Raw genomic sequence first — 15,130 nt, 5'->3', positions numbered from 1 at the left:
ATATATATATATATATATATATATATATATATATATATATATATATATATATATGGCTTTTAATAAACAATAGCCTTTATGACTGTTGCAAATACAATGAAAAAGCTTGATTATGTACTGTGTCCTATGCACTATGGTAGCAACTTAACATATGCATTCTTTCTAACTCAATTGCCGTCTTTGGCTCAGAAAATAAGTAGCCTGCCAGAGGTCACACAGCCAATAAGTTAATGTAGTTTGATTTGATTCTTTCTACCTTACCTGTCTGTCCAATGAACAGTTTGCTATCCTGTATGTAATTTTCCACCCCTACAGAACCAATGTACAAAAAAGAAAGTTAACTAGGAGGAATCACATTTGATCTACAGTTATATTAACAGCTTGGAATAGTATAGATTCGTTTTTTGTTCATTGGTTTCTAGAATGTCATTAACCCCAGGGTTCAAATTATATTTTGACCCATTTCAGTTGTTGAGTTGCATGCAACATAGCTTTGCACATTTTAGCTCTTGAGTTTCTTGGAACCTGAGCTACTACAGACAGAAAACTTCAAAGTTGAACATTGATTGTTTGATGATTTCCTGGCCAACCTGTGATTCTCAAATGTGGTCCTTCAATGATGACCTTAGGTTTGTTAGCTTTTATGCAAATGACCCAATAGATTGTTCCACCATTTAATTGCCTTTATTTTTCCTCTCTCAACTGAGGTCTTGGTGTGATTATCATCGGCTTAGCCGTGACAGTGACTGGTATCACTGGTTTATCCACCTCTGCTATTGCCACAAATGGATATGTCAGAGGAGGTAATTAAACTTGTGACCCGCAACATCATTTGTAAGGTAAAGACAACACAGGCTCAAATAGCTCACCACTGACCTTTCTGGGAGTGTTTTCAAAGGTAATACAAGTTGGTTCCTTTCTTTCCCTCCCCACTAGCAAAGGGATGCAAGAAAAATGGAGAAGGATTTAACCTTTGTCAAATCCCCAACTTTCTCATTCATGTTCCTCTCAAGTAAGAGAGAAGGTCAAATGTCATGTTTTCTCTTTTCACAGCCAGGGTAGTTTCTCTCCCAGGACACCAGCATAAGTCAACTTTTCCTTTCCAGGGCTGCGTTTTAGATTGTGTTTACTTTTGGAAACCATCCTTCATCATAACGAGTGGTTCTCAGACTTGATCTTTATGCCAGGCATACCAGTCTCTCCTCAGCACAAGAAACCCCAGTGGGGCCCGAGACATGGACTTGGAAACTCAAATTAAAAGCTGTATAGTTTGCAGAAGTAAGGAAACCATAGGAGAATAGTGAATGTAATATCTTCTATCTTTCATTGCTAACAGGTCTTGGAGTTCTCATAATTCTTCTTTCCACCATGGTAACTTCTATTACTGGGTTGTCAACTTCTGCAATAGCAACTAACGGGTTTGTTCGTGGAGGTAAAATCTCTAAGATATCTAATACCCTCATCACTTGCTACGGGTATGCAAAAACTTTTTATATACTTGTTTTTGATGGGAACAAGGAAATAGCTCTGTGTTCTTGAAGCCTGGCTAAGTGTCTGGAGGATCTGGATGCAGAGGGAAGCATCAGGTATGGTGAGTATAGTGCAGATCTCTGGTCAGCTCTAGTCTCCTTTCTCATGGACCTCTCTGGAACATTGCAGGTCAAGCTTCACAGATGCACAAATGCCTCGGATAAACATTTTATTTTTCAGGCAAGTCTGCACACCTGTTGCTGGTGTTTCTTAGAAACTGACTCCTCCACATGGCTTCAGTTTTAAAGTTTAGTACATTTCAGGTGCTTCCTAGACCTCCGTGGAATGGGGATCTTTTAGAACATTTCAGGTTTTCATGGGGAGATGGATCCTTCTCTGACAGACAGACTGCTGCATCCTGAAGTCCTGGTGACTTATCTCAGTTCTGGAGCCAAACACCTTTCTTGGGGGATTTTGCAGGTCTTGGAGTCGTCATCATTGGCCTGAGTGTGGTAGTGACAACACTCACAGGTATTTCTATGTCTGCTATTTGCACAAATGGAGTAGTACGAGGAGGTAAGTCAATTAATTTACTTATGACTACAACCTTAGGTTACAGAGCAATTTTTAAAGTTGGTCTAATACTGGGAGCAAAATTTTCATGTTGCTAATTAGCCTCCAAAGTTTAAAAAAAAAAAAATTTAAACAGCAAGGCAACATGCTTCTCAACTAAAATTAGGGGATCTCCATAAAAGACTTCTTTTACCTAGTTCCTAGGATAAAACATGTTTTTTTTTATAGAGTGACTATCTGTTTAGTAAGAAAGTATGGAATACAACAAAATATGAGGTCTATTTTTATACAAGGAAGATTCCTGCCAGCCCTCTCTTAGGTCCCTTCAGGATAGGTCTTCTCCAGCACCCTAGCTGACACTAGTGATGATTCCCATTCAGTAAATCATCCTGTGCCCAGCCTTCAAGGTTCACCCCAAACAATATGCTCCTCATGGCCAACAGGCATGAGAAGATCATCAAGAAGAAAATAAAAACAAAAAGTTTGCAAGCTATCCAGCAGCAGGTAGGCCTAGATAGAAAATGAAGTGGATGAAATTCATTATTGTTCTTCTAACTTCTTTTCTTCCTCATTGCCTTTCCCTTGGCTTTTGGGGTCTACTTTTTTGGGGACCAGGTCTTCTTGATCAGGGCCTTCTAAAACACCATCCCACCCACAAAATTCTTCCTCTGCTAACTTCTGCCTGATTCTCATTTCGACCAAGCCTACCTATTTAACTGTCTAGCTAACTTGTTTAATGAAGCGAGCTAAAGGAAATAATGTGGATTTGTTCTACCCAGAAAATACACTACATTTTTAGAGAAGACTTGGTCACTTAACCCAAAGCAGTTACTCTAGTGAAAGAAATTCCTTCTCAGTAGAAGGTGGTTTTCCTGTTTTTCAGTGCATTTGTTCAATGTTATTTCCAAGTCCACTGTGCCTACCTCCAAGACTAGTTCCATATAGAAAGTTGTTGTGATGGTCTTTTAAATAATTAGGGCTCTCTCATATAGCCTTTTTTTTTTAATACATCACTAACTTGCTCTAGGTACAATGCAGGCTGTTGGCCAGTCAGCTTAGTCTTTCCTGTACACAGGAGGACACAGACATGGCCAAGGAACAGGCCATTGTTCCAAACCTTTCCTGCTTTGCCACTTAGTCCCCAATTATGGTATTTAGCAATAATCATGCCTTGTTGAGCTAAAAACATAAAAACCAAGTCTGATTTTTAGAAGGAATAATATGTAGCATTATATTGATACCTTGTTTTATACAGCAAGTGTATCCAAGAACATTTTATGGGATAGAAAAGGAAGTTGAAAGAATAAAGACCAACTTCTTCCACTTCATTTTCTTTCTAGGCCTGTTCGTTTCTGAAAATTTTGGACATAAAGTTTTATTTTACTGTAATCACATTATTAATTTGAATACTACAGTGATATTTTTTAAAGACAAAGCAATTTTTGATAAAAAATTCTTGCATAGAGCATTTTTTTTTGCATTTAAGTTTCAATAAATTGAATTCATTAAGTCAGGATACTTCTATTGTAGATTACGTACAGAGTACAAGGAATGGCTAGGTTATTCATTATGATGACACAGGAGCCCTAAAATTATTAGAAAGCTGTCATGCTTTATTAGAATAATTAACATTTAAAATTTTTCAGACTTTCAAAATCATTTGATCACGTAAATTAAATTCTTGGCAATTACTCAATGTAAAACATGTTCCTTTCTTATTTCAGGTGGAGCCTACTACCTTATTTCCAGGAGCTTAGGGCCTGAGTTTGGTGGGTCAATAGGCTTGATCTTTGCTTTTGCCAATGCAGTGGCTGTTGCTATGTATGTGGTGGGATTTGCTGAAACTGTGGTAGATCTTCTTAAGGTAAGTAAAGTTTTTCTTTATACAGTCAAGCAAGATAATTTATTTCTTTTTCCAGGGTTTAGGGGGTTATGGGGATATTATTATGGCAAGATGAGAGGGGGAAAGTTGGATATAGGGAAAGGAGCCTCAGACACGACCTCAGAAGTTCTGGCTTTGAATTCCAGCTCTCACTTTACCAACTGGGAGACTTTGGACCAATTCCACTATTCATCTGGAGTGTGTTTTCCAGATCTTTACAATGGGTTAATAATACTGTTCTATGGGCTGGGGATGTGGCTCAAGCGGTAGCGCGCTCGCCTGGCATGCGTGCGGCCCGGGTTCTATCCTCAGCACCACATACAAACAAAGATGTTGTGTCCGCCGAAAACTAAAAAATAAATATTAAAATTCTCTCTCTCTCTCTTTAAAAAAAAAACTTTAAAAAATAATACTGTTCTATGTGTTTCATGGTATAGATCAGATGAAATGACACATGAAACATTGTGCAAAATATGAAAAATCAGATAGTCATACTTCTATTACGCTTACAGATTTCCAAAGGAAAAGAAAGTTCAAACATTAGAATAACCCACTGCAGAAAACTAGGTATTTCCTCATTTTAGATGCCCAAACTAGAATGGTGTAGGGATAAGCACACTAATTGGCTTGTGTACAAACTAACTTATGATCTTTGTCTTATGGTAACAATGGTGCACACTGAATTCAATTAATAAAATGACCTGTATTTTAAAATTAGATGAATCATGAGCATTTACATACTTTGTAAGGCATGTTATCTTCAAGAAATGCATTATCAGGTTTGTGTTGTCTATTCTTAAATGGACTTTTAAGAATAATTTTCCAATATTCACATTGTTAAAAAACTCATTTGTATTCCTCTAGAATTCCCCCTGATACCCCAAAATAACTAATCATTCTTCTGAAACAAAGCACAATGTATGCATATATGCTTTTACTTAGTGCTACAGTAGGCTTTCAAAGCTGTGACTATACTGAATCTCTAAAATTTCTAACTCCTAACCTTGGCTATCCAAGGTCTATTATCACAGAAAAAAAAAAAGGTAGATTCTTTATCTTCTCAAATTTATGAGCACTTCATTTTTCTATTGTCCTAATGGCCCCAGACATCAGTGTACAAAAATCTCTTCTTACTGTTAAATGTTACAATAAGATATGCAAAAAGTTGTATCTATATCTATATGCAAAAAGTTGTATCTCTAATCACTAGTGATTTTTTACCCTTAGGAAAGTGATTCAATGATGGTGGATCCAACCAATGACATCCGGATAATAGGCTCCATCACAGTAGTGATTCTTCTAGGAATTTCAGTAGCTGGAATGGAATGGGAAGCAAAGGTGAATTTCTCAAAATGATGTTATCAACTGCTGGTCAGGTTCTGAACAAATTGCAGAAATCGAGAGAACCCCATATTCAAAAAGAATTGCTATTTGCTATGGCAAAAGGAGCCACTTAGTAGTGCTAGGTAGAACCTCCAGCCCACAAAGCACCAAGTCTTGTCATGCCTCACAGCTCGTGTGTCACATTATTGGCCTGTGCTTGGCCTTTTGTGTCATCCCAGTGACACAGCCACTAAAGTTACTTCCATCTTCATGCCCAGACCCCTTATGACCCTAGCCACAGTGCATACTAGAAGCCCATGTTTCAATGAGGTATTCCCTTTCAAGCTGCCCATGGGTGCTGAAACCCAAAAGAATTGATGGTGCTTTGGGAAAAGGTAGCAGAGGCAGAACTATTATTTTCCTCTTAAACCCAGTATTTGACCAGCAGATTTTAGTGTGTTACAGGTTTTGGAACCAGAATACATCTGAATTTAACTGGCAGATTTAAAGCAGAGAGTAAATTTCTGAATGACAGGGAGCATGTCTTTTGCCTCTTTTGTAACTCCACACAGGAATCTGTGCCACTGAAAATATTCTGCAAGCCTGGAGACACTGTAACTGGTTCTCAAGTGGTCACCAGAAATGGAAAGATCGTCAAAGCCTCCCACCCCTATAAGGGAGTAGCAAACATTCCAACATGGCATCTATTTCTGGGTTATATACTATATATAAGTTAAGCAATATTCACGCATTAAACAGTGTCTGCCATGTGCTGGGCCTTCTGCGAGGTACTAGAAATTCAGTTGTGACCAAAACAAGCATAATCCCTGTCACAGTTCAGCATCTGGTCTATGGATAGATGAGTAAGTAAATAGAAAAACAAATAGAAAATGGTAAATGACATAATATACTATCAAGGAAATAACAGGACACTGGGATATTAGAAAATAACAAGGGGGCTGGGAGTATAACACAGTGGTAGTGTGATTGCTTAGTCTGTACAAGCCCTGGGTTTGATCCCTAGGACCTGGAAGAAATAAAGAAAGCTAGCAAGCAAGCAACAAGCAAAAGGAGGAAGTAAAAGGACACTGGTTTTAGATTACTTTATGCCCCAAGGGAGACAAAGTAGTTCCACAGCAGTATTGGGTAGTATTTAGAACTTCACCTTTGTAGTTAGAATGTCTAGATTTGAATCTGATTTATATCTCTGTGACGTGAGTAAATCATTTAACTTCAGCAACTTAGTGAGGCCCTGTCTCAACAAAAACAAATAAAAGATGAGGGAAGGTTAGGGATGTAGCTCAATGGTAAAGCACCCTTGTGTTCATCTCCAGTGCTCCTCCTCAAAATTAAAATTTAAAGTTTCATCTGTTGTATTATAAGCCCTCAGTGAATGAGGCGCTTGTAGTTCAGATCAAGTAGCCAGGAGAGGGCTCTTTGAAGAGGTCACAGAGACTTATAGGATGCAGGAAATAGATACATAAAGACTAAGGTGAAGTGAGATCCTGCTAGAGGGAACAGTATATGGTGATGTCAAGCAGGTACATCATTTGAAAAGTTTCAGGAACTGGAAGACCATTTGGCCAGTAGTAGACTGTTCACATGAGCACACACTGGCAGCCTTACATTAAGGGCATGATGGAAATTCCATGAACCCTTCCGTTCTCTGGTAGTAGGCTCTCTGCAGTAGGAAGAGGAAGAATTCATAGGTACTCTGCCTGGAAAAGAACTCAAATCTGTACAAGTTAAACCTTCTGGCTCCAGTTACATTCCTGGAAGTATTGTGGTAGTTTCCCACTTCCTACTTGAAATGTTCTTGAAGTGTCACCTCCAAGTACCCAAGCACATACTCCAACTGAAAATGCAGCCGCTACATCCAAGTAGAAGAGGGTCTGTTAAGATGATAGTCCATAAGGATGCACTTATCACTGACAGTGGGGAGCAGAGCCTTATTGAATAAGCAGAGAGTCTTTCTCCAGTGGACAATAACTTCTACAATTATGTGAAAAGTTGTTAACTAAATCTAATTTGATCCCCTTTCATTTTGCCATTCCAGGCTCAAGTGATTCTTCTGATTATTCTTCTCATTGCGATTGCAAACTTCTTCATTGGGACTGTCATTCCATCCAACAATGAAAAAAAATCCAGAGGCTTCTTCAATTACCAAGGTACAGATGACAAACTAGTTTCTCCTCGATCCATGTTGCTCCCCACATCACTGTCCCTATCCCCCAATCGCAGCCAACAGAATTCCAGCATAGCCCAGGAAAGAGACCACATACTAGAGTTGGATTTGGGAGAGACAGGGTTGAATTTTAAATCCACTGTTTATCAGCTGGACAGGTCACCTGATGTGTTTGGGTCTCAGATTTTCCTGCTAAATGTGTGAGTGATGATAATAATAACTTCCTGAGGGAATTTTGAAAAGTAAATGAGATAGTTGTTATGAAAGTGCCTTGTAAACCTTAAAATGCTGGACAAATTATTGCTGTCAAGTAGTGGGAATAGAAATTACATGCAGGGAAAGAGAACACAGCTTGAACAATTTGTTCAACCAGTGCAGAGCACTAGAGTCAAACAAAGACATTTTTTTTTTCCCTTCCTGGTAGATTTTTTGGCATCTTAACCTTGCTGTGGCATTACCTAGTTGAACATCAGTGTCAGGATTTCAAGCATGAAGAATTATAGGCTTACTTAGTGTAGCATTCTGTGATAACATCACCAAGCATGGAATTTGACCTCTCTCTCCTATTCTGTTCTACACACCCACTTGTTCCTACCTTTCCACCCTGGAATCCACTGCTAAGTTTGTTTTGTATTTCACTTTATTATTTGTTCAGTTGTCCATATTTGTTTTCTTAAAAAATATCACATTACCTCTATCTTTCTGAGTCTCTTTCTCTATAAAGATTATCTTCTTCGCTTTGGACATGAACATCCTTTTCCTTTCTATTCTTTTCCCTCTTCCCATTCATATGGTATTTTTTTTTCTGATGTCTTAAATTTTCTTTCCTCTTTGTATCTGATTCTTTCATTCACAATTTTCTTCCTCCTTTTCTTTTACCTTTCCGTTTTTCTTCTAGATTGTTTCCTTTCACTTAAGTAATATGATGGCAACCTGTGGGATAGCCTTTCTGTAGGGACAAGACACTACTTTCTCACACATGAGAATTTGGTATAGGGATCTAAGATCCAAATTCTGGGGGCAAGAGGCAAAGAGATTAGAAAATTAATAATAACATTTTAAAGTAGCTTCACCCACAGAATTCTCCTATCATTTAAATTAAAAGCATAAAAAAGAGTGCTGCTTGTTTCAGGTATGTATGCATATGAGAATGTAGTTGGTGGGGGGACATGGTATGTGTGAATGTATATGGTATACTTTGTGAATGTGCCAGTATGATGATAAAAGAGTTTTTCATCTTCTCTTTCAATCTCTTCAAGACTCAAAGAAGTCAGTCATCCTGGGTCTCTGTTAACACAAAAAATTACTGATTTTTCAGAGCTATGTTATAGAGCTCTGAAGTGTTATGATATACATTTTGACTGTTGGCAAATACTAACAAATCCATCAGGAGTACAACAGCATCTTTCAGCTCATCCCAGTTAGACTCTTGAGATATATTTGCATTTAGAGATATAGAAGCCAAAGTTTTTCTACTCTGTGAAAAAAGTCTACATGATAATTTTCTTGTAATTTGTGTTATAGCATCAATATTTGCAGAAAACTTTGGACCAAGCTTCACAAAAGGAGAAGGCTTCTTCTCTGTCTTTGCTATTTTTTTCCCAGCAGCTACTGGGATTCTTGCTGGTGCCAATATTTCGGGAGATTTGGAGGTATGCTGTTTTCTCTGCTTTGTAGTTCATGGTAGTGCAGTTGATGGACAGCCCAGGGAGCTAAGAGATTGAATGTGACCCCATTTCCCTACAGATCCAAAACTATAAAATTTCTGCAAGTTTTCTTGGCTACTTAAAGTTCTCTCTTTTAATGCTCAATTTATATTCCTACTCCAGATAGTTCTTCCAAAAGTCTTAATTAGTGATATCAGAACAATTGAATATATTAACATGATGTCAGTTTTCCAACAAAATGAATATAGTTCAGTGAGAAACTATCCAAACCACCCCTTCTCTTTTCAAGCCATAATTAATAAGAACATGGAACATTTAAGGAAAAGCAAAAGCAAAAAAAAAAAAACAAAACAAAAAAAACAACAATATTGTTACTTTGCACTCCATTCATATTATCCTGCTAAATACTGAAAGAATTGTTATATTAAAATTTTAGGTTTAATGTTTTATTAAAGATAACAAACAGTGGCCAAAATAAGATAGAAGTTTTTTTTGTTTTTTTTTTTGTAAGTGCATAAACACCTGAGCTCATAGGCCATTCATTTAAAGAAAGGTCTGCTTTAAAAGGTAGCCCAGGAACTCAGATGAGCTCTCTTGTTTCACTATTACATTAGGATTTACCCTCATTTGCAAGGTCCAAGATGACTAATCATTTCCAGGATCACATTCCAGGCCACAAGCAAGAGCATAAGGAAGTAGAAACAAGCAATTCCCAAACTTTGCACAGATCCCTTCTACTGGCATTCCATTGGTTAGAATTTGGTCTCAAGACCTTCCACAGTTTCAAAGGAGTCTGGGAAATGTAGTCTTCAACTGGGTATAATATGCCAGATAAAATTTGAAGGGGTTCTAGTATTAAAAGGAGGAAGATAAGGATGGATATTAGGGAGAAATAAGAAGTATGTCTAAAAAAAAGAGAAGGAACAGGTTTTAACTCACACACAAATGATTCAGATTTTACCTCAATAAATTTATAATCAACTTCAGAAGATAGGAAATATTTTCAAGAATCATCAGGAGATATGTATAAGTGGGAAGCATATGCACTGTCCTAGTGGATCATGACATAAAAATACTGAATAATTGTTCAATTAGTCAGGGATGATTTCAAGGAGGTAATTTTTGAACCTGAAATGAAAACCAAGACTAGCTGCTGACTATTGGTGAGGAAATACCAAGCAATTCCAGGCAGAGAAGACAAGGATGGTCAAGCATGAGGAAACTGTGGGAACAATGAGGAGTCTAGTTCAATGGGAAAAATCCTGATAAGGCTGGATAACCTTGGAAGGGACTTCAGGGAGAGGTGCTTCCCATAAAATGTGACTCCCTGCAAGTGGAGATTTTGCCTTCAGTTTATTCACTGCTGTATTTTCAAAGCTAGCTTTGGTAAATATTTATTGAGTTTAATGAGTTAAGGCATTTAGATTTGTTATGTTAGGGACCACAGTGCTGTGATAAATTCTTGAGCAGAGATAATGACAGAAAAGATTATGATGAAGCTCAGAAAAGTCAAGAAAATTATTCAAAATGATTCAAGTAGTAAGTATTAACACCTAATGAAATTTAATTATGGATGTTCAACTTCTGGTTTCTCAGCACTGGAAATCAAAGGTCACTCATTTAAATTTCTGCAAACTGTAAGCATACTTTCAAATTAAAGATTATTATGCTTTCCTTATACTTCTTAAAAACTAGTTTGTATTAGATGCTTGGTAGTCAGTTCAGCTTAGCTAGCACTAACTCAGTGCCTGAATTAAGACTAAGCAGGGGAAAAGGATCAAAGGGGTAAACTTTAATTTGAGTTGGGGAAAAGAAATTGAAAGAATGTTTTTACAGTGATCCACAGTAAGAAAACATTATACATCATAACCAAATGCACACTTTAAAAACTTCTTCAAATGGTTCTTCATTTCTGATAGTTTCACATCAGTTCTATTCTATTGTATTTTTTTTTTAACACTAGCGGAATTTTTTGAATTGAATTCATGGCACAGTAGTTGAGGAAAAAGAAACAAACATGGCCATTGAGGTTGAAATGGAAGGATACCAGTGTGGAGATGTCTAATAAATAGCTAGATTGATGAGCCTAGAACTCTGGAAAGGAGAGAGGGCAGGACTGGAACCACAACCTGGATGAACTCACCTAGGTATGTGCAAGAGGGAGAAGTAAAAAGAGGTCCAAGGCAGCACTCAGGGAAACACAGACATTCAAATTATTAATTGGTGAAAGGAAATCCATTATGTAAAAAGAGAAAAAGCTTTCTAAGAGGTAAGGGAAGCCAAGAAACACTGGCGTCATAACAGTCAAAAGAGGGGAATCCTGGTTTACACCTAAAGGACTTAAAATCAGCATACTATAGTGACGCAGCCACATCAATGTTTATAGAAGCTCAATTCACAATAGCTAGATTATGGAACCAACTTAGGTGTCCTTCAATAGATGAATGAATAAAGAAAATATGATACACACACACACACACACACACACACAATGGAATATCACCCAGCTTTAAAGAAGAGTGAAATTATGGCATTTGCCAGTAAATGGTTGGAGTTGGAGAATATCATTCTAAGCAAAATAAGCCAATCCCAGAAAACCCAAGGCCGAATGTTTTCTCTAATATGTACATGCTAATTCACAATAAGGTGGGGAGCACTAGGGAAGAATAGCATTACCTTAGATTAGGTAGAGAAAAGTGATGGGAGGGGAAGGGAGGGGATGTGGGGATAGGAAAGATAGTAGAATGAAACAGGCATTATTACTGTATGTATATATGTGACTAAATGACCAATATGATTCTGCAACATGTACACTCAGAAAAGTGAGAAATTATATCCCATTTATGTATGATATATCAAAGTGCATAAATGCATTCTACTGTCATGTATAACTAATTAAAACAAATTTTAAAAATTTAAGAAAAAAAAAGGGGGATCCCTCAAGAAGTAGTAATGTGGCCAAAAGCCAGAGTAGTAAAGTATGTTATGTACTGAAAGGTGACAATATGCTGGGAAATAACAAGGAATCATCAGTACTTATGGATATTATTCCTATCTGAGTGTGAAACTAAAAATAATAGATTCAGTTCAATTGAGTAAATATTTATTGTTCACACAAAATAGGGAGGTGCAAAGTGCTTACATCTGCTCAAAGTCTCAGAACCCTTCTCAAGATGGCCCATCAAGAGTTGGCAAAAGGGGACTGGCATTGTGGCTCAGAGATAGAGCACTTGCCTAGCATGCATGAAGCACTGGATTTGATACCCAGCACCACATTAAAAAAAAGAACTAAATAAACAAAAGTATTTTGTCCATCTACAATTAAAAATATGTATGTAAAAAAAAAAGAGTTGGCACAAGGGACACTACAGAGTTCACATCCTAAGCCTTTCATTTGCTAATAATACAATATAGATGGTCTGTAAATACATACCTGGGAGAAGATTTATGAAATACCCAAGTCTAATCAAGAGAGTTAAGATATGATTTCAGAAATGCAAAATCAGGATGTGGTTTTCATACTCAAAAAGCAGCAATATAATAGATTATTTATATTCAGTACTAGAAAAGAATATGATGTTAATGAAAAATTGTAGAAGAAAGTTAGATTTGAGGTTACTGCTAAAGGAAGGAAATTAATATTTTAGAGTGAAAACTAAGAATTTTTCAAAGTTGCAAACCCTGTCTATAGGTATCCAGACAAGATAATTCCATTTTTTTCTGATCTTATAATATAGAACCATATATTAATATATTGTCATCACAATTTATGCCTTAACATATAAATCAAATTTGACCCTCATGTAACTTCTATTAAGTTATTTTAAAGCTTGTAATAGTCATAAATAAACACCAAGTCTTTGTCTTTTAATTACAAAACTGCCTTCCATCTTCACCCTTCTTATCCATGTACATTTTCTTTCTTCCCACTTAAATTAATTCACGTTTCACTCAGATCCCAAGAAATCTCTAATCAAATAAGTAAATTTGGAGACTGGGGTTGTGGCTCAGTCGTAGAGCACTTGCCTAGCACATGTGAGGCACTGAGTTTGATTCTCAGCACTACATATAAGTAAATAAAATAAAGGTCCATAGACAACTAAAAAATGTTAAATAAATAAATAAAATTTGAAATATATAACATAAACAAGGAAACTGAGGCCTATAAAATCCACAGATACCTTCTTATTTCTTAGAGTTTCTCCATTGCACACACCTGCCACACTGACTTTTGCAAACAGTAGTGTGTGCTGATATTCATAGGAGAGTGTGGGGGGTAGGGAGGGGTAGTGATCACAGAATGGTTCCACAGGCTGGCTTACTCCATGTGAGAGCAGGTTTGCTTGGTTCACTTGTGGTTTCCAGGTTTCACACTGAGTCTGCCTTCACTGTGAGTGACCTTTTTGATGGACTTAATCAGCATAATTTAAGTAAAAAAAAAAAAGTCTCAAACTTTTGTTTGACTGTATTGATTGCTTATTTGTATTGATGAGTTTTCTTGTCCTCTAGTGGGAGACTAATGCCTACTGGGATTTTACTTCCCCCAATTCAATATTTATTGACTCCTACTATATGCCAGGCACTGTCCTGTATAAACAACGAATGCATTAAAATCTCTATTTGATAATTCTTGTTAAGTTGAATTGAATATAATTCAATATGCTGCTTGGAAATTGATTTGATATGATTTAGCCCCCCCAAATAGGATATAAAATGGTAAATTAAATATGATGTGAACTCAGCTTAGTGAATGTATATACATTTATGAGCAAGAGAGAAGCCCATTTTCTGGTATAAGCTTGAATTTGCCCTTATTTATGCCTGCTTATGGAAATTAAACATCTCCCATTGTGGTTATTTCTGAACTAGATTCCAAATGGGGATTTGAGAAATTGAAGAATTTGGTAGATTATGCTTTTTGCTCACTCACAAGTGATTTCTTTTTAAAGGCAAGCCTAAGCTCAATATAAAACAAACACACACATGCAGGTATCATCAATGTGTTTGTATATTGTCCCCTAATGCTTTAAGGTCTGATGCAGCCACACAAAATCACAGGAGACAAAGGGAAGGGAGAGGCCTTGGTAAGTGAACTACCTAATGTACTTTTCTATAAAATCTCCCTCTGGAGCAGTGAGAGATGTCGTCTGTTCAGCACAAAAGTTTTACAGGATTCATAATTTGCTCTAAGCACTTTGTCTTCATCCAGAAAAAGTTCAGGCTCACCACCTTGCCATTTTCTCCATCACTTCTTTAGAATTTGTCTTAGGAAGTGTATCTTAAAAATTTGAAAATACAGAAATAACTCCAAGCAAACTGTGTTTATTATTCTGCCCTGTCTTCTCTCCCACATTATTTTTTGAAAGGACCCCCAAGATGCCATTCCTAGGGGAACCATGCTGGCCATTTTCATCACCACGGTTGCCTACATAGGGGTTGCTATTTGTGTAGGTAAGTTGTATGTGTCTGGTATCAGAATGTCAGAAGTACAAGGAGCCCAGTCATTCTTTATGTCTGGAGGGCTTTCAATGGAACCTGAGTTGTTTTTTTTTTTTTTAAGGCAACAATTTTACTTCCTTTCTTGGTACCTAAATGTTAATGGTTTGGCTCTTTTTGGCTTTTAATGCAATTGAGCTGTAAAGCAGGCATCCTGGGTCAGTGCAAGAGCAGAGCTAATCAGATTGTCATTTTGCCTGAGCCCAAAGAGGGCCCCATTCTGCTCCCATGGGTGATAATTTCACTGCTAAGAAAGCCCTCGGCTTCCAGCACCCATCTCCCTTGCCCTAGGAGGAAGGTAAAGAACAGACTAAGGCAAAAAAAAAAAAAATCAAACTAAAACAAAACAAGAAATGGCCTTAGGAAAGTATGAAAAATGTAGAATTTATGAGAGTATCTCATCTTTGTACTGCCATGTCTAATATGGAAATGTCACTGTCACCAATTGGCAGGAAATCAGAATAAGACCTAGCTGCTGGCAATGTGGGCGGCCAGCCCCCATATTGCTCACTGAGCAGAAAATATGTGTATTTT

General features: G+C 37.1%; 1 protein-coding gene across 5 annotated transcripts in view; it reads left to right on the top strand.

The window, feature by feature from the left end:
* Positions 1-15,130, top strand: part of Slc12a1 (solute carrier family 12 member 1) — an 87,655-nt gene that overhangs the window by 16,451 nt on the left and 56,074 nt on the right. For 2 of the 5 annotated variants that reach the window (XM_048793482.1, XM_048793483.1), the window contains exons 5-11: positions 1,337-1,432; positions 1,951-2,046; positions 3,768-3,907; positions 5,153-5,263; positions 7,305-7,416; positions 8,958-9,085; positions 14,467-14,551. In XM_048793482.1, coding sequence (XP_048649439.1) covers positions 1,337-1,432; positions 1,951-2,046; positions 3,768-3,907; positions 5,153-5,263; positions 7,305-7,416; positions 8,958-9,085; positions 14,467-14,551 — 768 coding nt within the window. Of the gene's footprint in view, positions 1-707; positions 804-1,336; positions 1,433-1,950; positions 2,047-3,767; positions 3,908-5,152; positions 5,264-7,304; positions 7,417-8,957; positions 9,086-14,466; positions 14,552-15,130 lie in introns of all 5 variants that reach the window. The other 3 variants (XM_015480239.2, XM_015480238.2, XM_015480240.2) reach the window with 3 other exon arrangements.

Source organism: Marmota marmota, unplaced genomic scaffold (assembly GCF_001458135.2).
Source record: "Marmota marmota marmota unplaced genomic scaffold, marMar, whole genome shotgun sequence".
NCBI lineage: Eukaryota > Metazoa > Chordata > Mammalia > Rodentia > Sciuridae > Marmota > Marmota marmota.
This window is presented reverse-complemented; position numbering and strand designations above follow the sequence as displayed.